Source organism: Solanum stenotomum, chromosome 8, assembly GCF_019186545.1.
Source record: "Solanum stenotomum isolate F172 chromosome 8, ASM1918654v1, whole genome shotgun sequence".
Lineage (NCBI taxonomy): Eukaryota > Viridiplantae > Streptophyta > Magnoliopsida > Solanales > Solanaceae > Solanum > Solanum stenotomum.
This window is the reverse complement of record NC_064289.1, coordinates 9,139,467-9,161,484: the sequence shown is the minus strand read 5'-3', so window position 1 is coordinate 9,161,484 and position 22,018 is coordinate 9,139,467. Positions and strand designations below refer to the sequence as shown.

General features: G+C 32.1%; 5 protein-coding genes across 7 annotated transcripts; 3 read left to right on the top strand and 2 right to left on the bottom strand.

Moving 5' to 3' along the window:
• The first annotated feature begins 289 nt into the window (after positions 1 to 289).
• Positions 290 to 713, top strand: LOC125873439 (MAPK kinase substrate protein At1g80180-like). Its single transcript, XM_049554377.1, has 2 exons — positions 290 to 593; positions 694 to 713. Exons 1-2 carry the CDS (start codon positions 290 to 292, stop codon positions 711 to 713), a joined length of 324 nt encoding a protein of 107 aa, XP_049410334.1.
• Positions 714 to 802: 89 nt separating this feature from the next.
• Positions 803 to 4,416, bottom strand: LOC125874258 (uncharacterized). Of its 2 annotated transcripts, none has more exons than XM_049555106.1 (6): positions 4,218 to 4,416; positions 3,985 to 4,084; positions 3,103 to 3,188; positions 2,939 to 2,999; positions 2,092 to 2,178; positions 803 to 1,029 (listed from the first exon to the last, which is right to left on the bottom strand). In XM_049555106.1, the coding sequence occupies exons 1-6, from the start codon at positions 4,349 to 4,351 to the stop codon at positions 937 to 939; spliced, it is 561 nt and encodes a 186-aa protein (XP_049411063.1). In that variant the 5' UTR covers positions 4,352 to 4,416; the 3' UTR covers positions 803 to 936. The 2 variants fall into 2 exon arrangements, with proteins under 2 accessions (XP_049411063.1, XP_049411064.1); XM_049555107.1 differs by having other exon boundaries at positions 3,985 to 4,076; positions 4,218 to 4,299.
• A 637-nt stretch (positions 4,417 to 5,053) lies between these two features.
• LOC125874254 (probable polygalacturonase At1g80170) lies at positions 5,054 to 8,039 on the top strand. The gene is made up of 9 exons (XM_049555101.1): positions 5,054 to 5,274; positions 5,831 to 5,962; positions 6,051 to 6,221; positions 6,397 to 6,417; positions 6,509 to 6,716; positions 6,862 to 6,943; positions 7,042 to 7,150; positions 7,496 to 7,612; positions 7,707 to 8,039. The coding sequence occupies exons 1-9, from the start codon at positions 5,077 to 5,079 to the stop codon at positions 7,980 to 7,982; spliced, it is 1,314 nt and encodes a 437-aa protein (XP_049411058.1). The 5' UTR covers positions 5,054 to 5,076; the 3' UTR covers positions 7,983 to 8,039.
• A 1,018-nt stretch (positions 8,040 to 9,057) lies between these two features.
• Positions 9,058 to 11,778, top strand: LOC125874261 (uncharacterized protein At2g34160-like). 2 transcript variants are annotated; one of them, XM_049555112.1, is made up of 6 exons: positions 9,058 to 9,330; positions 9,421 to 9,469; positions 10,402 to 10,464; positions 10,922 to 10,986; positions 11,370 to 11,470; positions 11,572 to 11,778. In XM_049555112.1, exons 1-5 carry the CDS (start codon positions 9,214 to 9,216, stop codon positions 11,457 to 11,459), a joined length of 384 nt encoding a protein of 127 aa, XP_049411069.1. In that variant the 5' UTR covers positions 9,058 to 9,213; the 3' UTR covers positions 11,460 to 11,470; positions 11,572 to 11,778. The 2 variants fall into 2 exon arrangements, with proteins under 2 accessions (XP_049411069.1, XP_049411068.1); XM_049555111.1 differs by having other exon boundaries at positions 11,370 to 11,778.
• Positions 11,779 to 12,456: 678 nt separating this feature from the next.
• LOC125874260 (uncharacterized) lies at positions 12,457 to 15,399 on the bottom strand. Its single transcript, XM_049555110.1, has 5 exons — positions 15,266 to 15,399; positions 14,559 to 14,672; positions 14,226 to 14,305; positions 13,267 to 13,391; positions 12,457 to 12,823 (listed from the first exon to the last, which is right to left on the bottom strand). Exons 1-5 carry the CDS (start codon positions 15,316 to 15,318, stop codon positions 12,752 to 12,754), a joined length of 444 nt encoding a protein of 147 aa, XP_049411067.1. The 5' UTR covers positions 15,319 to 15,399; the 3' UTR covers positions 12,457 to 12,751.
• Positions 15,400 to 22,018: the final 6,619 nt, after the last annotated feature.

Genomic DNA, 22,018 nt, shown 5'->3' with positions numbered 1-22,018 from the left:
ACAGGTGTTTGACCAATGAACTACATATAATCTCCTGTTAGATGATCGAGTATTAAGAAAAACGTAAATACTTATTGAACTTGTATACAGTGTAAACTATTGTTATACTTGATTTTCCTTAAATATTCCTCTGCTGTCGCCTGCATTTCTTGATTAAGACGGCTGCTGATCTCAAGAAAGATCTTTGAAAAGAGTATTTAGTATAAAACAATAGCAACAAACAAGAAGCTTTTGCCTAAACTTTTTTTTTTCTTTTGAGAAGAGTGCAGTATTCAACAATTAATTGTTGATGGCTGGGTTGCAAAGATCGGCTGTTTCATTCCGCAGACAAGGTTCATCTGGACTTATATGGGACGACAAATACTTATCAGGTGAACTGATCAATCAGCCAGTCAAACATAAAGAAACTAACAAAAAACGAGTAGGAAAACCCAAAGAGGAAATGAAGCTGCAGGTGGAGACTTCATCAACAACCATTGGATCAACAGGGAGGAGAGGATCCAACAGCGGTGGAGGGGTGAACCCGACGGCAGAGCCATGGTCCCCTAAGGTTTCTGCATGTGGATTGTGCAGTGCTATTAATGGCAAAAAAGGTAAGTCCCACCATCGACCACTAAGGGGCCAATGACAAGTCTTCGAAAGCCCAGAGCTAGCTAGTTGCTTCACATGCGCTCAATAGCATATGACTTACAGATGCAATGGATCCATTGTAGTAGACTAGGATATAGCAAAACAATTACTCCTACAAACTAGGCTCAGTTTATCACTACTTGCTGCGGTTATATAATATGAGAAGGTCCACTAGTCAACTTATCATTTACCACGAGAAATATGGTCACTCCAAACACAATAACCAGTCATCAATAGCGAATGAATTTTACAAGGAATGAACTTTGAATGCATATGATTCTTGTTTGCTTTGGTCCGTAGTTTGGCTCAGAGGTACTTTCTGGCAAGGGCTCTAACTTTAGTATCGAAGTGAGATGATGTGATGCGAGATCCTGGCAAATAGAGAGGATTCAAAAGTATCTGCAAGTTTTGCAGCAACAGATCAGTGAATGGAATCTAAAAATAGTTGGAGCACATAGCTCACTTCAAAACAGGGCATGAAGAAGTAACACATTACATTATCTATGAGAGTATAAGTGAAAAAAGTCACAATGAAAGATGTGTGCGCAAACTTTTTCCCCAGGGGTGGCATCTTAAGCTCAATCTCTCAGTTTTAAACATAAAACTATAGAATTTTATTCAATTATGTACTTCTTGAACTGCAACCATTTCTTTGGGGAAAAAAATCTAGCTTTCACCACAATACAAGTTCAATTATATTTGCGCATTACAAAATTTTGAATTATCATACAGTTACCAACTAATTCATGGCTAAACAATTTCTCAAGCTGTACCATACACCTTTAGAGCTAAACTTGACAAAACCTATGTGTGTATCTATCCAATATTAAGTTTTCAGTAGTTACATGAACCACTGTAGACCATGTGTTTCATTTATAGAAAAAAAAATCCAAAAGATATCTTAGAAACTCTGGAACAGTACCAGCCTAACAAATCAGTACATCTAGTGATGTGTACCAAAAAGGTACTAATGCACGCCGGAAGAGTACTTTGTTGTGCTGCAACCCCAAAAGAGCAAGCTAAGGAGAACAAAAAGGCAAAGAAACTAATCATATCTGAGGAACTCCCAAAAATGAAATCTATTAAGCCCAAATGAACTTCATAGGATCAGAGATATCTAAACACTGCTGACGTGAATTCAAGATGACTTTCACAGCAACTGATCTTATTCTTACATACAAAAAAAAATATTCCAAGCAATTCTTTTAATAGCCATGCCTACATACAGAAGTTTCTGCTTAAAAGAATCTCTTGTTATAGCCTAGGAACACAAACAATAAAGTAGAGAAGTTTAATAAGAGCTCATCATAGGTATGCAAAGATGTCAGCAGCCCCCCACCCCCTTTCCCATCCCAAAGAGCAATAAAGTGAGGACTTTACTAGGTTTGAGCAGCAAAAGTAGATTAAATAAACTTAAATGTAAGACCACTGTGTTTTTTATGTCCTATTAAAAAGCTTTACCTTTATATATAGTTCATGGACCTCCTGGAAGAAGCTTTTGATCCCATCATCATTGCGAGAGTCGTGAAGCAGCATCAATCGCGTATGTATGCTTGATTGGTCAAGGGAACAAAAAACAAAATGTTCACATTTGTAAAGTCAAACTGGTGATGCTGATTGTATGGATCCCATATACAATAACATACTAACTTATGCAGCTACGAGAACATCTAAAACATGCTTCTTCCTTTTTTTTCTTTTTCTTCTTTTGATAGGTAAAAATATGCTATAGAGGGAGACAGTACAAGTCTGCCTTGTCATTCCAACTAATATTAAACCAAGGAATCAAGCAAGAAGGTAAGCTAATAAAAAACATCAGGAGACCTTAGTGTGCTCGAAGTTAAGAGTTAACTATCATCACTGGTTACAGAAAGGGATAAAGAAAGACATAAATGTGGTTATGTGGGCCAAGTTTAGGACAAGATGGAGTTGTTGGGGGAATGGTCCTATTCAAGATCATAAAGGTTAAGAAATATGGGTTATCTCTTCTTCCTAGTTCTGATATGGCAAATCACTTCACACATCATTCCATAAGCTCTAAGAACTAATCTTCTACAAGAGGAGTCCACTGGAGAAAAACTGATAGGCAGATTCATCTGTGACACATGGAGTACTACTAAACAATGACTAGCTTTAGAAGTAACCATTTACCACCGTAAATCAAATAATTTTAATACAAGAAGAAGCAAGCTGTTGTATCGATTGTTAAGGAGAAATGCAGGTACAACACAAGCTAGCACCATCATCTATTTTCTATAACAAAAACAGTGCTGTCACTAAATACTGATTTACTATTATTAAGGATATGACCAGCAGTGACGTAAACAGAAACCACCAAATCATTGAATCGGTCAATTGATTTCAAGAACCTGGATGAACAAAGAAGAATCACTATTAGGATGATAAAAGCAAGAAACTTTACAATGGAAAATTGCAATTAATGCCTTGATGACTAGGGGAAAGCAACCTTACATAGCACTTGTAGTCCATGCAAGGTCCTGTACAATATCCAATGCTGCATGTAATATAAACTGGTGCTGATGAGCAGCATCTTCTTTCTAGCATGCAAGTACAATGTACAATATCACCAAGCAACTACAACACTTGTAATCAATGACAGAAAGTAAAAAGATGTGCATACAGTTTGACAATGGTGGCAAAGATGCTGCAGTCCACACTATAAATTTAAATGCATTATGACTACCTCATTAAAAACTCGAGTGCAAACGTTACATAATTCACATTATGATGTAAAACTGGTTAAGTTTCTTTATATAAGATACTCCATTGCTTATGTTGTGACTTGTGATTTAAGGTGAGATGGAAACTAGTGACTGATCATGATCCGAAACGAAACGAAACAAAACGAGAAAAAAGAACCTGGATACTGATAAGCACGGTAGTTGATCTCTTAACCTTGTTTAAGACAATATGATGCCTAAATATAGAAATATTGTTCCTCACCGAAAACCCAATTCGGATCCTCCAGTAAAACCAAAGAGAAAAAAGAATGACAATTAAAAACCAGTGCTTTTAGATCAGTTTTACACAGTATTACTTCAACTGGACTAGCACATATAGAGCAATATTCACCCGATTGTAAATAGTTTTCCAAAATTAAAACGAGGTTTATGTACATTTCCCATCAACCAGATTCAAAGTCACGTAAAACTAGAAACTCTACTAACATGATCAGAATTAACCTTTAAACTGAGGCAACAACAATAGTCCGGAGAGGAAAGAGTGTCCGCAGACCTTACCCCTACCTCTCAGCCTGAAGCAGAGAGACTGTTTTCGATACAGCCGCTGCTCAATCATTTAACGAAAAAAAAAAGTAGAGTAAAGGTCAATTACCTTTGGCGCAGTGCCAACTTCAGCTTCGTAGATAGGGATATCATTCCTGCTTACAATCATAAAACATGCTGTGCTTGCCATTTTTCGGATCCCTAAATTCCTTCAAATACAAAACCGAATCAAATTCACATTAAACAAAACTTTAGTGATCTCAATATCAATTAAAATGAGCTAAAGATAAATTTTTAATCTACGGAAATCTAGAAGAGAAAGAAGAAACAAAGAGTACTTACAGCTCGATTACGAGAAGAGATCGCGAGGAGTTCGCCGAAGAAACGGGACGGAGAAGTTCGCAGAGAAGACAGAGTGCCGTAAAACTGGGCCGAAGAAGAAACTCTGCTGTAGTGCAAGTTGGGCCTGTAATCATCTGGACTTCGGACCTAAATGTTGAGGCCACTCCATTTTTCAAGAAATGGCCCCTCTTAGGACGACTATTTAATACAGAGTCAATATTTATACTATGTTTAATAAAGTATGTATCTTTTATATTTTAGCAACTCTTTAATTTTAATTGTTCACATTACATGTTTGGATTTTAAAACCACTAAATTAAAGAGAATGTTGGTACGTTCTACATATCTTTAATTTAAGACTATAAAATTGAAAAACCCTTGTATCAAGTCAAATCAGACAAACAAATTGAATATCGATTTGTAAAAACTTATATCAAATTATTATGGTTAACTAGTAGTTTAAAAAGTAAAAAGTACATGTTAATTAATCATTGATTACACAAAAAATAAAAAGAGTCTATATTTACATGCATATTAAAACATGCATATTAATTATATTGACTTGATATAAACACCTAATGCACTTAATTTTTACGATATCGGTTGAACTTAGAGCAATGGTGAGATTGAATTATTTGCTCAAGTCTAATATACAATATTGCCAATGTAGGAAATTCCCAAATTCTTTTTTAATTACTTTCTTGGAACCTTCCTTTCATAACTATTATAGTACTCTACTATATAGTAGTGATGCAAAAATAGAAATGACCTTGAATATTGTCAAGTATATTACATTATAAATCCCCTTGTTGTTTTTGTCAGTTTAATTAATTAACAGAATTAGACGGGGGAGCTGATCATGAGATCTTATAATGTTTCTATTTTTGCATCACTACTATATAGTATTATATTTTCCTTCTTGTTTTTTGTAAATGTGAACAGTTTTGATTCATTCCTTCAGTTTCCTACATTGAAAGATTCAAGAGGCAAATCAATATCCCTTCTTTACGTGAATGAATTTGGAGCCAAAGGAGATGGCATCACCGATGACACTAAGGTAATTCCTTTTTCGGGTCAAACCATTAATCTTTGCATTTACGTAATATTTATACTGTCAGATCATTCAAAAATAACTGCAAGTATATCAGATCATTCAAAAGATAACTACAAGTAACTCTATTTAATATTCTCATTATGCTTACCATCCTCATACACTGATACGCACACAATAGTCGTATTCTAGTTGGGCATCGGTGCAATAGTACCTATCGATAAATTTCTAACTTTAGGTCTTTTTTTAAGAAAAGATACTGATTCAGTTCATGTGAAACAACATGACTTGGATAAGAGGAAGTTGCTTAGATAGACGATAGTAAACACCCCTTACTTTCAACTCTAAAGTTGTAAGTTTGAGTTACCAAAGGAGCAAAAACGGATGGACGCTCCTAGGGATGAGTAAAAATGAATAAATTAACATGATATGTGTATCTAAGAGAATTTAGTATTTTGGTTAGAGTAGTGGTAGCGTTGTGCTCTACCATAGTCATGAGTCTATTTATAGTTGCGACTGTTAATTAATGCTGGTACTTACCATTTATGTATGTATTTTACAGATTTTTCAAGATGTTTGGAAAAGGGCTTGTTCTTCATTCTTACGACCAAAAATTATAGTCCCAATTGGATATTCATTCTTAGTTCGACCAATTGATTTTGTTGGGCCTTGCAGATCAAAGGTTTCTCTAATAGTAAGTATTTATTTATAATACTAAGTCTTAAACAATACTAAAGTTTTGCAACATAGATATATGATATTTTTTGCAATTAAAATTACAGATTGAAGGTTCAATAGTAGCACCAAAAGATCCAAAAGTATGGGATAATTTGGATGCACATAAATGGCTTTATTTTGTTAAAGTGAGACATCTCACTGTACAAGGAGGAGGAACAATAAATGGAATGGGCCAAAAATGGTGGGCTACTTCATGCAAGATCAATACAACCAATGTAATTTCAAGTTATTATTTTGGAGTTTTTCTTGACCATTTTTGACGATGACTATTTTTCAATTATAGAATTAAAAAACGGCTATTTACAAATATATTTTCCCCTTTATGATTTATATATGGTATTCCTTCACAAACATGAAAGTCTAATGTGATACAATCTTCTATTTTTGCAGCCTTGTGGACATGCTCCAACCGTAGGTGCTATTTTCTCCATTCTCATATGTTTTTAAGAGTTTAACTTCTATAAAATTGACAGTATATTACGTACACTTAATGAAAATACAGGCTATGAGTTTTCACAGATGCAACAATTTAAAAGTGAGGGACATAAGGATGCTAAATAGTCAACAAATGCATATATCAATTTCGAATTGCATAAATGTTGAAGTATCACGTATGATAGTAGAAGCACCAGCTAAGAGTCCTAACACTGATGGAATCCATATAACTTCATCTACACGTGTTGCTATAAAGGATTGCACTATTCGGACAGGTATGTAAAATTAAATTAAATGACCACCTCTATTGAAGAGAGATATTTTACTCGTATGCATGATTTAAATTTAAACGGTTCAAAATTCAATTGATTAGAGTACTATTTATTAATAATGTCACAAAATGAATATACGATTTGCCAGGAGATGATTGTATATCTATAGTCAACAATTCTTCAAGTATTCTGGTAAAAAATATTGCTTGTGGCCCAGGCCATGGTATAAGGTACAACATTTAACTATTTGTTTTGTTTATAATTAAGATAACATTCATGTACTGTAAAAAAAAATAAAATTGGTTTGATGGCTGATGTATTATTGTAGCATTGGAAGCTTGGGAAAGTCAAATTCATGGTCTCAAGTGCACAATGTTTGTGTTGATGGAGCATATTTTTCCAATACAGAAAATGGTGTCAGGATTAAGACTTGGCAGGTAGATAATCCTATAGTACTCCCTCTGTCCTAATTTATATGACACTTTTCGATAATTAAACTAACTTATCTTTTGAAGCTAAATTTAATTTTAGATCAACTCAATAAATACTTCAAAATTAAAATTTGGATATTGAAAAACTATATGAAAAATACGTATCTCATGATTTCAATATATTAAAAAAAAAAAAAAAGATATTGGTCAAAATTCACATAGTTTGAATTTCAAAAAGCGAAAAAGTGTCACATAAATTGGACCGTATTACTCTGTTGATTCTCTTACAAATGAATCTGATTATCATTAATATTGTCATTTAATTTTAGCTAATGCTTTGAATATTGGCAGGGAGGTAGAGGGTTTGTGAGAAGGATTAGTTTTATGAATGTGTGGATGGAAAATGTATCAAATCCCATCATAATAGATCAATATTATTGTGATTCTTCAATCCCCTGCCCAAATCAGGTACGTGTCGAATACTTCAAAAGTAGTGCATTTTTGAAGGACCTGACACGGATACGACAACATATTTGTAACTATGTGAATATTTGATATGTAGACTTCGGGTATTAGCATTCACAGCGTATCCTTCGTTGGAATTAGAGGAACTTCAGCAACAAAAAATGCAATTAAATTTGCCTGCAGTGATAGCTCTCCATGTAAAAAGCTATATTTGAAAGATGTGCAACTTGTTTCATATTTAGGGTTCCCTACGACATCGTTTTGCTGGAAGGCATATGGATCATCCTCAGGACTAAACAATCCCCCTTCTTGCTTCAACTTAATGGAACAGACCACAAAAAATTTATCCAATTGGAGTGATCAGTCCATTTGAATTTTTGATAATAATCTCATTAATTTGCTCAAGGCATAAATTAAGAGGCCTAGCTTAATTATTAAACCATCATATGTAAATTTTTGTAGTACTTGATGAGATGAGAAGGTTATGAATAATCTATCCTTGAAAGGATCTTGTAATTGTGGCCCAAAAATCTATTACATATATGTAAATTCGGATTAAGTTCACAAATGGCCATTTGGAGTGGTTTTGATTTTTGGTCCCGCTTAACAAATATTTTAAAATAATTTCAGTTTCAGAAATTTAGCTAGGCAAAGTTTTTGTGAATATAAATTAATTTTGTCTATAAAATAGAAATTCAGAATAATTCAATCATAAGGTATATCTTTTATAGTAACAAAGTAGAACCAAGATTTTTTTTTTATAATTGACAATTGGCATAATTCTTTTTCAAATTACAAAAGTCCCTTAAAATTTATGACTTCCAAATACATCAATAGACATCTGAATACATAGGCAAGGGATGTATCAGAGAGGGGATAGAACATCCGGTTACATAGGGGAGGGGAGGGATGTATCCGAGAGGGAAGGAATGTATTAGAGAGGAGATATGATCCGGATACATAGGGGAGGGATGTATTCGAGATGGTAGAAATTTTTAGAGATCATGATAAAATAAAATGTGTATTTGAGTAATTTTTTCCAAAATTCTTCCCAACGAATGTCATTTTTAAAGATTCCGTTAATTGCGGTTTAAACAATTTTTTTTAGATAGGACGATTTTGGAGACACCACGTGTCATTTTCTGCTTAAATTTCGTAGCTGAATTTTGAATTTTCCAAATTCTTCCTTGAATTTTTTGTAAACAATATTGTTCAAAATAATTGAATTGTTTAAAATTTAAAATAAATATTTAATTTTTTTTTTATATTACCTTTTTCTTTATTGAAGTTTTATAATTTCAGGAAATAAATTGCACTATATACAATATTTATGATTTCACAAAAAACAATAACGAATAATATGATCTAAATTATGTTTTTAATAATTCACTCCTACAAAGGACCAAAGTAACTCAACCTCTATCCGTTAAGGATCATTTTGATAATTTCCTCATGAAATTTTGTTCTCCAAGTCGGTAGAAATAAAAAGCCCTAGCTCAAAAGTTACAGTTAATTATCCCGCCGTTTCATTTTCAGCGCGATCAGTCCCTCCATTGCTCAGTTGACGAAATAATTTTGAGCTGCAGAGAGTTAAAGGGTTGAATATGGAAGAGTTAGCAGAAGGAGTGAGCAATTTGAACCTGGTTGAATCTCAGAAGAAGAATCGGATTCAAGTATCTAATACTAAAAAACCTCTGTTCTTCTACGTTAATCTATCCAAGGTACAAAAATCATAATCAAATTATTCTGTATGGTTTAATTTGTTAGATTTTTTCTATTATTGGATTTGATGTTTGAATATATGGTTGTAGAGGTATATGCAGCAGTATAATGAAGTGGAGCTTTCAGCTTTGGGAATGGGTATTTCATCTCAACTCTATGTTTCCTTTGTTATTCATATCATAGTTTTACATGTTTGAACTTGTTTCTCTCCCCCAGGCCTTGTGTGATTACACTTATTATGTTGTTGTTATATTGTTTAGCAGGTTGCACTCTTAGTTCGCTCTGATTTCTACTTCTCCTCTCGTTTTATGTGTTTGATTGGGTATTGTCTATATTAGTGGTGGTAGATAATTACTATTGTTGTTTTTGAAAAGTTAGCTTGATAGAGTATAGAAAATTTTGTGTGTTCTTTTTTTTTTTTTTGTGGCTCAGAAGGGTGGGGATTAGTAGTCAATGAATTGCGTTGAGAATTGATAAAAACATTAGTTGATTTCTTCCATTTCTCTTGGACGAAATTAGCTTCTCACTAGTCTTTATTTTTCCCTTCTCATCCAGCTTGAGATTGGTGTGGGTTACAGGCTTTAAGAAAAAGTCGATAGGTTTTGGGATGTATAAAACTCGAAAGCTTGAGTGTGGAGTGTTTAACTTTGCTTACTCTTTTCCAAACAACGCTATTTCAAGATACTCCTGTTCTTCTCTAAGGTTTTGTAGCAAAAAGTCTTTTTAGCAGAGTTTACTTCATTGCTCCCCAGTTTAGACTTTCGGCAATTAAAGGGATAGTATTAATTTGTTAAATCAGATAAACACTGAATTCAGTGAATCTCTCTGTTACATCTTCTTAAATCATTGTTAGTATTGGTTTTGAACTTTCAAGGTGTTTCCTTGTTGGTTGCTCTATGACTAAAGAATTGTGCTTGTTATAATCTCTGAATTCCAGTGAATTTCTCTTGTGGTCATTCGTCCTAATTTTGCTCTATGCTTATACTTGTTCTAAAAATTACTCATGATGGCCCAATGCCTCAAAGTTCTTAACACGGTGCTGACACTCTGGTTCTGATGTGAATCTTCAGCGATTTCAACGGTTGTATCAATTGCTGAAATTCTAAAGAATAATGGGCTGGCCACTGAAAAAAGTGAGTTTTCACATTAGATGCAAATTTACTTCAGTATTTACTACTCTATGTTCAAAGTTTATGATATTGACACGCATATTGATATCAATGTTGTCAAAGGTGCACTTAAAGAGCGCTTAAGCCCCGAAGCAAGGTGCAGAATCTTGAACACTTCTTAGTGGGTGTTTCAGTATTGTCATAAAGGATTTAAGGCATACTTTTTCTTGAAAATGAGCACGATTCTGAAGACGCGTAATAAGCAATTAATATTTCATTTTATTGTAAAAAGAAAATTCATTTTCTTTGTTCAATTATTTTTGTTCCTGTGTATAATTGTATTTTTGTATTTCTTTATCCATTTTCTCCTTTCTTCATTATAGCCCACACTTTATTTGTGCTTTGCGCTTAAAGCCCCAACTAACCTGAGTGCTCTTTTGATTACACCGACTGATATCCGTTCTTTGAAACATAAATGCAGAAATCATGACTTCTACGGTTGATGTAAAGGAAGACATGAGGGGAAGACCTGTTCAGAAAGCCAAGGTATGTGTTTGCACATGTGTGGGGATGTTTTATTTTGGTTGTGCATTGTGAAATCAATTGTGTTTCGTCTCTGTGGGTGTGTCTGTCAACGGGGTATATTCTGTATAGATTATTTGTTAAGTTCAATTATGTTTGGCTTTTGGGGAAAAAGTGACTCATCCCAGACCAAAATTTTGCCTTGATTGTTATCTTTCCCTTAGTAGAACAGAGAGTAGCATCATATAGTCATTACAAATAATCCATCTTCGAACATTAGCAAATGCCTATTCCATCTAACTTAAATTCTTCAATGAATACAATAAGAATGCTCTTGGCTATCGGTGTTGCAACTTTTTTCTACCTCTTGTTGAAATATGTTAACATTGTGGATGCTTATTTTTCAGATTGAAATCGTACTGGGTAAGACGGTGAACTTTGATGAGTTGATGCTCACTGGGCAAAAGGATGGGAACAATATTCAGGAACAGAGTTGAATAAATAAATTGTACAGTAGTTAATTTTCTCGGAATTTGTCCGCTGTGGTTTAGAAGCAAATTTACCCTTGCTTTTTTCTTCCCCTATATTATCCTTTTTTGTTTTCTACAGGTTTTCTTTGTCCAAAGTTCTTCCCTCCCTCTCTTTTGCCTCCAAGACACATTGGCCTTTTTTTTTTTTTTTGTCTAAACTGAATTTTACATTGTCTATTCAAAATTTCCTGTTAAGTTTTACATGTTCAATGTTAACTGTGTTGGAAAAGAAAGTAGCTCTATGTTCCCTGCTGCTCCACTTGTCTATATTTCAATTGTATGTAATACTTTGATATCTTTTGAAGTTTAACTTGTTTAATACTCCCTCCGTCCCTTTTTAGTTGTCCACTTTAGAAATGGCACACAAATTAAGGCAACAATGATTAGCACAGTGAAGTTATAATTTTACCCTTATGACAACTTTTCACTTCAAAATTACAACCACTTATTTGAATTCAAGTGAAATAAATTGGAGGGAAACAACATACACTTTTACAATTTTCAAGAAGTGTAAATAAGGGTATAATAGGAAAAAATTTGTTGTCCTTTCTTGATTTGTCAAAATGGACAACTAAATAGGGACAACTAAAAAAGGAAATATGGACAAGTAAATAGGGACGGAGGGAGTAGTAGTAACCAATTTGGAATAGTTCCAGAGATGATCCAAATGTTATTTCTCTCTTATTTTGGATGTCCCCTAAAACTATGAAGTCTTTAACTGCACTTTTCTAGGATCTTTCCACTTAAAAATTCTGCAAGATTCTCCAGTCATGACTCCAATAACGACTCACCAGAAGAAGAAAAACAATTTATGGCAGCATGTTTATAAGTCTACATGTAGGATGAATTAACTTTTGGGCTTCCAAGGATCAGTGGCTTTAACAGATTTATTGTTGAATAAAACAAACCTATAACCTGTCCAAAGTATCATTCAGAAGGAAAGTAACTCATCTTCACTCAGAGATTGTAAACAAGCCTCTGTAAAGGGTAGCATATCGCCTTTTTCAACTAGGCAAATGGTGAAAAATAATAATACTAAAATGAGTATATTACAATTTACAACTATACCAGATCATAGTAAACTAACAATAATGCAGTAAAATCCGAAAGACACTGACAACCCTGTGGACTTGGCATATATTGAGCTGCTAGAGCCTAGAGCCTCAACAACTTTGCCTAAACGTATACAACATACCCAATGTGATCCCATAAGTGGGGTAGGGGAAGCTTTGCTTAAACATAGAGACTACTAATCTCTCTCAGAAATCGGTTGGTGGTTTCAACCTAACAAGTCTCTTGATTCTATCTTTGTCAATGTTCTCCAGCAAACCCTTCATAATAAAAAAAAGTAAGAAAATCATCAGCAAGGCAGCACCAAATGGAAGATAGCAAAACTTACAGAGAGGATCAAATGGAAGTGCCTAGAGAGTTTTACATTCAAAACAATATCTAACCACTGCTCTGTCATTTGGGACTAAAAAGGATCATCAATCTAAAAATCTATTCAAGTAAAAATTACAGAGCATGTTTTTTAAGTAAATTTAGCACCAGTAAAACGATGATACAGTAATGTTTACCAATCTAAACTGTGCGTGTCATCTATCAACTCAAAGAAAAAGTGATTTCCCACAACATTGGTAGTATTTGATAACTAAAAAGGTTTTCTTAGCACTATATGGTCCTCCTACTAGCTTCATGCCACATTACACGAGGAAATGAGAGCTCCACGTAATATAAATTTTTGCTGTCCAGAAATAAAGACAATTCCCCTTACCGTCCACACAATCTCATCCAGGCACAAGCAAATCTTTCCATACTTGTCCAGGAAAAGTCTCTCTGTTGGAGGTTTCCCACATACATCCTTGAGAGCAGATGTTATAACAAAGATTGCTTCAGACACTGCAAACAAAGCCCAGAAGATGAGAGGTTGCTAATAAGATCTTGAGCATAACTCCCAATCAGGGCAGTACACCATGCTTCTCAGCGGAAATGAGAGACACAAAGAGGGCTATTATGCTAATAAATGGTCTAACCAGTTGATTTATTTAGTCAGCCAAGTGGAACTAGAGTATGTTTTTCTATCTAACCTAATGTACACACTACTCATAGCTTCACATAGTTTTACGTCATGAAAGAAATATACACTTCTATGAAATGTCGAGTAGAGATTTAAAGCACAGATATAGACACTCTTCAGATACCTTCATAAAATAAATATCCTCATTCATGAAACGGAGTGTAATACATTTTGCAGTTTGACATAAGATATGGCAAGTAGTGGTAGGCTTCCTTTAAGTACACATCACATAATATCATTACTATAAGAAACCTCAATTAAAGTACCCCATTTTATTTTAAGGTACAAATCATCTTCTAACTAATCCAATATTTGAAAGGGTCATACCTCCAGAATTTCTTAATAGCCAATATACAGCAAAAGGAAACGATAATGATATTGAGCAGTAAATATTAACATCCTAAATTACTAAGCAATCATACTTTGGAACAGTGAGCTAATTGTATTCCAAGGCATTAACATCTCTTACCAAGATCATAAACTTGTTTCATCTTGGTTCTACCTTTAACCACCCAAAATTTGTGTAAACACACTCTAGATTACATGGATGGGGCACAAATAACATATTGAAGTCAAACAGTTATCCACATGACAAATTACTTTTTACATGAAAGCTTCTGATGATGCACAGGAACACTGAAACAGGTATCACTTACAAGAAAGTTCATCATATTCATCCTTCCCGACAACATAAATGCTTACATCTCCAAGCTTTGTATATACAATGTAAACAGACCTGCACAAAAGAATATGTGAAAAAAGCTACAATTTGGAGTCATTTTAGAAAACAATACAAGTATGTCGTGATTAGCAAAGTATCTTATGACAAAAGAAACGTCTTATGCAGTTCAGCTTAACATTTGCAGAAGCAACCAGCTGATATGAGTTTGAGACGAGACAATAGAATCGTCCAGTTGTTTCCAGATGTTTAAAATGGGGAGCTGAATTGGAAATCAAGTAAATAGAGAGTAAGAGAGACATCTATATACTTGTGGCAAGCAACAAGGAGTTCTTCATTCTTGACCCCCTTAAGATTCTCCGAACCAAGCTTAACTAAAAAAGACCGCCAATGCAGACGCTCCTCTGCAGGTACTCCATTAAAGCTGCATACAAACTATGATATGAGGCAATAATTCATTGCAAGTGAATAGGTGCATTGGTATGAAAGGGACTGAACTGGAAAAAAATAGCATCTTTCCTTGGATCAGGAAAATCAGCATTTCTCTTACCGTTAGCATCTTTTCTTAGTGGCAGAAATTATGTTATACGAGTAATTTCTAGAGCTTGGAGGAAACCTAAAATAAGGTTTTCCTTTTCATTTCGTTCCTTTTTCTGATATACGATCTAGAGCAGTAAAATTCAACATAATGTAGCTAAAAATTTTACTTCATACAATGCTGAGGACAGGCAAGAGTAAACTAGAGGCCGGGCTGATCCCAAATTTTAAGGACAGGGATGAACACTCTTAACTGACACAGATATATACACATTTTAGGTAAAATTAAACTATATAGTATATAGTTTGAGTTCGAAACAATTTATACACAAGCATCAATATCCTGGATCGGTCTACAGTCTATTAGGCCAAAGATCGAGCATTTTCCTCAAAAGACCCAATTTAAGCGCCTCAGTCGCCAACTGTGAAAGTGAATAATAGGGGGTGATGAGAAAAAGACGGAGATGAGCTGTGGATTACCGTTCGACGAGGATGTTGCCCTCGGAGTTAGCGAATAGCACCGCCAGGAGCATTTTCTTACCCTTTTCCGATGCGATCGCTTCCTGCTCTGACCAACGAAAACGGATCTCAAAGGCCTCGTTTTTGGTCCCTAAGAAAAATTGAAAAATTGGAAATAATATACTTATATTTTTTTTGTAAGTGTCAAAAACACACCTAATTTTTTATTTTTTTTGAGTTTCATATATAAATTATTGAAAGTATGAGTTTCATATTAAATTATCACTTATTAATTTGAAAAACACACTTCATTAGTGTGTGTAATGCACTCTCTCTTTTATTTGAAAAAACTTTGACACATGATATTCTACATAGATAAAAGGGCTAACCCATCAGTGGCCCCTTAAACTTGGCACCAATTTTCACTTGGACACTTTAACTAGGCTTTGTTCATTTTAAGCACCTCATGTCAAACCTCATTGTGTCATTTTGACACTTTTTATATTTTCAAAACCGCATTTTAAGTGCGTACATCCAGACGCCTCTTATGTGGAAAAATTAACGAATTGGTATGTGACACGTGGAAATTTTATTTTATTTTTAAAAATCTCAATTTTACTTTCTTTTTTTCTTTCTTCCAGATCCCAAACCCCATGCCCCACCTCTTTTCTTCTTCTTCTTGCGCCTCCTTCCCCTTCATTTGTTCTTCTCCATCGAAAAGGCAAGAACATGGGTTAGTTTACAAAGTAAAATACATTTTGGAGAATAAGGGAAATCATACCAAGTCGAAAAGTTTTTATATGGCATTTAAAAGAAGATGATTTCTTGTGCTACTACGATTGGGATTTACAATGAATGATATGTAAAACAAATTTCTTTTTTTTTCATTGGAGGTTGTTCTTTATTTCTTTTTTATTCCTTGAAATCAATTTAATTTTCAATGGAGAAGGTAAGAATGTAAATCAGTTTTCCATTTGAAAGAAGTTGATTTCTTTTTTTGTTCCCTTGAAATCGATTTTGTTTTTGAATATGAATCAAGATGCAAATTCGATTTTCAAAGAAGATGGAAGAATCAAAGAGTGTAACCTAGTAAAATATTGTAAAATTTTTTTAAAAAGTTGTGTGGTGATGGAGGATGGTAGAAGGTGGAGAAGATGGAAGAGAGAAAGCAAGGAAGAAGAATGAGAAGAAAATATTTACAAAAAAATTCAGAATATTTACAAAAAAAGTCTCTTAAGCTCTCAAAATTTGTGTAGCACACGTACTATGCTTAGTCAGCAAAAAGTGTCAAAATGACACAACGAGACGCGACATGAAGTGTTTAAAATGAAAATCCTTCAGTTGAGGTGTCTAAGTGAAAGATTGTACCAAGTTTAGGGGGCCACCGATGGGTTAGCCCTAGATAAAATATTCACCTTTGACAAAAATTAAATAATAAACTATTAATATTAATTAAAGATTAAAGTATTATTATCCCAAAAAAATAAAATTTAAATTATTTTTCTTACCCCACGCCACCACCTCCTCCCCGTACCCCCACCACCCCACCCGGTAATCCCCCGTGCTCCTAATTTTTTATTTTTTTTATTTTTTATTTTTTTGTTTTGTGTTAGATATGTACATATATTTTTTGGAATTTTTTTCTAATTGTGTACCGAATATCACATAAATAAAAATTTTATTTTAAAAAATAAAATTCTGGCGGCAAGTAAAAATATTTTTGATATGTATATATCTAACACAAAATGCAAAAAAATTGAAAGCGGAGGGCTAGGTGGAGTGGATAGAAGTTTTTTTTTAAAAAAAATAATCTAAATTAGTATGAGGTGAGAGGAAGTGATGGAGTGGGATAAGAAAATATTTAATATTTTAGTTTATAAAACAATAATATTTTTTTGGATAACAATTTTTTAATCTTTAATTTTACTAATGTTAGTAATTTATTTAATTTTTGTCAAGGTGAAATGTTTTGTTAATATGGAGTGTGATGTGACAATTTTGTTAAATAAAAGAGAGAGTGTATCACATATACCATGATGAGAGTGGTATAAAAGAAAAAAAGTGTTTCTCAATCTAATAAGTGGTAGTTTAGATATGAAACTTAGGACCCGTTTGACCATGCGATATGATATCATGATATGGAATCATGAGATGAAATTGAAGGTTTGTTTGGACATACGATATGAAATTTTTGTGTTGTGTATTTTTTCATAAACATAAAAATCTCATAAGTTGTAAAACTATTAAAATAGCCCCAATTGTTTATTCAATCTTATCAAATAGACAAAAAATTATAAAATCGCATAATAAATTATTACAAAGTTATTTGTTCTCCACTTAAGTAATTGTTTCATCTAACTTTAATTTAATAAAAAAAAATTGAACATAAATTGTAGCGTACTAGTCTTTAATATAATCCTCCCACATAGTATGGACAATTTCCTCACGTTGAACTTGCATGCATCAATATTAGTTTAGTGAACATAAAATAAATTGGAAGCATTATAGAATGCACTTCATAAAAATAATGTTTGTAAGAGTAATAAAAACAGTGCTTCCAAGACAATGTAAAGTCATAAAATAAGTATTATCTCTTTAAACAAAGTTGATAGGAAATATGTAACTAAAAACTAATAACTTACACATAAAATATAAATGTTCACTTATTAAGGCCATAAAATAAATTTATTAATGTGATTGAAATTTTACTTTAAACCAAGGCCAAAATTGAGTATTATGTCGATATTTTTTGGTTGTATAAATGTTGGTGCCATCTTGCTAATTGCCTCGACAACTATTTTAACATGCCGGTTAATTGTTTCAAGTGAATGTTGAAAAGTTTCACAATCGTGAGGTGTGAGTTAAAGTGAGTATATGTTGGTGAGAATAATAAATTTTATGTCGGTGAGAATAATAAATTTTAAAAGGTAATGATGTGATTATAAATTTTATTTACATATGAAACAAATGGTTAATAGATATAAATGTAGAGTTGTTTTAACAAAACATAAACTCATGAATCAATCATTGTATTAAAATATCTTAAATCATGATATGGAATCGTCATATCATGGTTTTTGAAGAATATGGTATCACCTCTCATGATATGGAATCATGAGATGGAATCAGCATAAAATCGCATGTCCAAACACTGATTTCATCTCACGATACCATATCGTGATATGGTATCGCATGGCCAAATGCCTACTTATACTCTCAATAATTTAAGTATGAAACTCAAAAAAGAGGATAGTTGAGTTGTGTTTTTGACACATATTTCTTCTCTATTCGAAAAAGGATCATATTCACTAGTGAATTATACGAAGTTGTTTAAATTTTAGCTTCGTCAATTGTTTGGATCCTTACGTACGAGAGACCACGTACATGTTAAATATTATGTTTCTTTTGATACAGTTTTTGTTTATCTTTTTACTCATTAGTTTTTAGGTTTATTTTGTTAATTTTCATAAGACATTTTATTATTTCGATTCTAATGTACGAAAGCATAAAATCAAATACCAAATTGATGTCAATTGATTGGCCCAACGTACGAGAGCATAAAATCAATACCAAATTGATGTGAATAGGTTGGTCCAACGCAAAAGCCTAACCAATTTTACGGCTCATCCATTTGTCCTAGATGATATAGACTAGCTATCTTTGATTTGACTAATCGGACATATTTGTTGTTACGGAAAATATAAATGGCAAGACACCAATTTGTCACGAAATGGCACGAGGAACAAAATGTTGATTATTTCGAAATTTGTGTGAAAATTTGAAGGTGATTGGGTAATTTCAGTAATTTCTTGTACCCAAATTACCCTCAAAAGTAAAACCACTATCTTTAAAAGGTAAAACCACTTCTGAAAGTCCAACTTTTAATAATACTTTTCAGTTCGCACTTTCCAAGAGGTGGCTGACCATCGGCTCCACTTATATTGTGCCACGTGGAAAGTGTTGAGTCCCATTTCAGAAAATGATTTTTTCTCTCTTCTTAAACGTTTTTTCTCCTCTTTCCTACTTTTTTTTTTTACTTCTTTTTCTTTGACTTTTCTTTTCAAATTAATGTTTCAAATTTCTCTACTTCCATACTTGTATAATTTTAATGGGAAATCCAAAAAGAAAATATTCATTCTATTTCTAACATTTTAAAATTAATTATTTATATTACAAAAATAGTTAGATAAAATTATTTGTTAATTTATAAAATATAATTAATTACAATTTTTTTTTATTATAACATTTTTTTTCTTTTTGTAAGTGTAAATAAAATTTATAAATTTTAAAAAATTAAATGTAAATTAGTAAAGCTATCATTTTATTTATAATTTCTTACGAGATTTGTAAAAAAAAATAGCATAAATTTTGATACTAATTTCAAAAAGAAAATATAACAGAAAGAGCATCAATGTTTTTGATAAATAATTACATAAGTTTTTATACTAATTTCATGAAATTAAATAAACGGAAAACATCCATAAATACCTATATAAATACATATTCTTTCTGTCAATTTATACGATATTTTATTCTGAAAATTCAAGCTAGGTGAAATTTTTCATCACTTTAACCTTTTTTTATTTTTCTTGCTATTTAATTTTTGTGGACTTCTCAAAAATATACGATACTATAAATTTTTTATAAGGTACATCTATATAGGATCCTTCAAAAAAAAAAAATTACACATTATCTAAGAATTTAATCATTTTAAAGAAATATGATAAATTATTTCTAATGATTTTATTATTTATCGACGATATATTAAGATGTCTTGTTAATATTTGATTTAAATAAAAATAATCAATAAAATTACGAGTCATATCAACAAGAAAAAGCACTATTAACATTATCAAAATAAAACTATAAATTAAACTACGAAGTAAATGCAATAAAATTTGATTATTATAAAGTGAAACACATGAATACTAATAAAGAGAACAATTACTTTTTTTTCAGTTTTGAAGAAGGTTATACATAAAATCATTACGGACCATTTATTAGTAAAATAATAGAATGTAAAAATTTATCCTAAAAAATCAATGTCTATTAGTACTTAAATAATTTTTAATTTTATATTACTTTGGTAAATATGATTGTAAAAGTTTATATTTGAATTGTTTCACAAAAATTGAAGATTTTTCACTATTATAAGTCGAATCATTATGATGAAAATAAATGTAATAGATATAGTATTATATGAGTTATGCTCTCTCACAAATACAAGTTAGTTGAATGCGATTATATAAGCATGATCAATATTCGGATAATACAATTAGTTATGGTACATGTCAATTTTTGATCAATTTATCTTCACATATTATGGGTTATTAGACTATATTTATTGATAATATCATATTTTAAATTTTCTAGTGATATCCATTAAGCAACTTATATGAAAGACAGTAAATACATTTCCTTTCGTAATTATGAACGAATGATATTGCAACGCGAATGGTTAAAGCTTAAACGAATAGTCTATAGGTCACGAGTTCGAATCTAGGTTATGTCCCAATTTTAGGTCTTTTAAAAAAAATTAGACTATTTGAAACTTTTAGGATTTAAATAATTTTTAAATTCATTTTTTTTTGGTAAATAAGAATGTAAAAGTTTATATTTGGATTGTTTCACAAAAATTGAAGATTTTTCATTATTATAAGTTGAATCATTATGATTAAAATAAATGTAATGGATATAGTATTACATGAGTTATGCTCTGTCACAAATACAAGTTAATTGAATGCGATTATATATGCATGATCAAGTTTTAATTGGGTAATACAATTAATTATGGTACATGTCAACCTTTGATCAAATTATCTTCACATTTAATAGTTATTAGACTATATTTATTGACAATATCTCATTTTAAATTTACTAGTGAAATTCAATAAACAACTAATATGAAAGAGAGTAAATACATTTTCTTTCGTAATTATGAATGAATGCTATTGCAGCGCAAATAGTTAAAGCTTAAACGAATAATCTATATATCACGAGTTCGAATCTAAGTTTAGGTTCCCAATTTTAGGTATTTTTTTTAAGTCTATAGGTCACGAGATTTTTTTAATTTTTTCTTTCAAGCCTATCGTATGCGCCATCAAAATCTTCATGATTTTGGGACAACAAACTATCATCCTCATCTAAACCCAAAACATTATTCAATACTTCCTTTAATTGACTATTCAGATTCATTTTGTTAAAATTATATAAATCTAACAACAAAATAAAATAAAACTAATGAGTGAAGTAAAGCAAAAAAGATGAGTAAAGTAAGAGAGAGAGAAAGTAAGAGAGAAAAAGTCAAAGATTGGTTTTCTATTTTGGGGGGAAAACCACAAGTGATTTTGTCACCTAAGGGCTATTTGGTCATTTCGCCATGTCTTGCCAATTCATGCCAAAAAAGTGTCTTGCCATTTAGCACTACTCTTGTTGTTAATGGGGTCTTCCAACTATTAAAGATGTGAGCCATTAATGTGAGTATTCCTCATTTAATTAAAAAAATTCGAATTTAAATTTCGAGTATAAAAAAGTTCTTGATTAATAAAAAATATTATTCATGAATTAATTTTATTTGATGTGATTTTGAATTAATAAAATTACAATACAAATATTATTACGCAAATGAACCTCCCCCACCCCCAAGCTTCATTTACAACCTTTTGATTTATTTGACTTTCGTGTACCATAACTAAATAAGTAGAGCACCAACAAGAGTTATGATTCACTGGTGAAAGTGTTTCACCTTTAATCAGAGGACTCGGTTCGAGCCTT

Bases quoted from the DNA above. Each gene is read 5' to 3' on its own strand.
- LOC125874258 (XM_049555106.1), bottom strand. From the start codon at position 4,351: ATGATTACAGGCCCAACTTGCACTACAGCAGAGTTTCTTCTTCGGCCC. The intron at 2,179-2,938 runs CATATCCTTAAT...CAATCAAGCATA, and splicing joins CTGTTTACGTCACTGCTGGT to CATACGCGATTGATGCTGCT. The intron at 1,030-2,091 runs GTAAAGCTTTTT...CAAAACTTGCAG, and splicing joins TCCATGAACTATATATAAAG to ATACTTTTGAATCCTCTCTA.
- LOC125874254 (XM_049555101.1), top strand. From the start codon at position 5,077: ATGAGATCTTATAATGTTTCTATTTTTGCATCACTACTATATAGTATT. The intron at 6,222-6,396 runs GTAATTTCAAGT...CTATTTTTGCAG, and splicing joins GCAAGATCAATACAACCAAT to CCTTGTGGACATGCTCCAAC. The intron at 6,944-7,041 runs GTACAACATTTA...GTATTATTGTAG, and splicing joins GGCCCAGGCCATGGTATAAG to CATTGGAAGCTTGGGAAAGT.
- LOC125874261 (XM_049555112.1), top strand. From the start codon at position 9,214: ATGGAAGAGTTAGCAGAAGGAGTGAGCAATTTGAACCTGGTTGAATCT. The intron at 9,470-10,401 runs GTATTTCATCTC...GTGAATCTTCAG, and splicing joins GCTTTCAGCTTTGGGAATGG to CGATTTCAACGGTTGTATCA. The intron at 10,465-10,921 runs GTGAGTTTTCAC...ACATAAATGCAG, and splicing joins TGGGCTGGCCACTGAAAAAA to AAATCATGACTTCTACGGTT.
- LOC125874260 (XM_049555110.1), bottom strand. From the start codon at position 15,318: ATGCTCCTGGCGGTGCTATTCGCTAACTCCGAGGGCAACATCCTCGTC. The intron at 14,306-14,558 runs GTATATAGATGT...TCTTTTGTGCAG, and splicing joins CTCCTTGTTGCTTGCCACAA to GTCTGTTTACATTGTATATA. The intron at 13,392-14,225 runs GTAAGTGATACC...CTTTGTTTGCAG, and splicing joins TGAATATGATGAACTTTCTT to TGTCTGAAGCAATCTTTGTT.
- LOC125873439 (XM_049554377.1), top strand. From the start codon at position 290: ATGGCTGGGTTGCAAAGATCGGCTGTTTCATTCCGCAGACAAGGTTCA. The intron at 594-693 runs GTAAGTCCCACC...TATGACTTACAG, and splicing joins TGCTATTAATGGCAAAAAAG to ATGCAATGGATCCATTGTAG.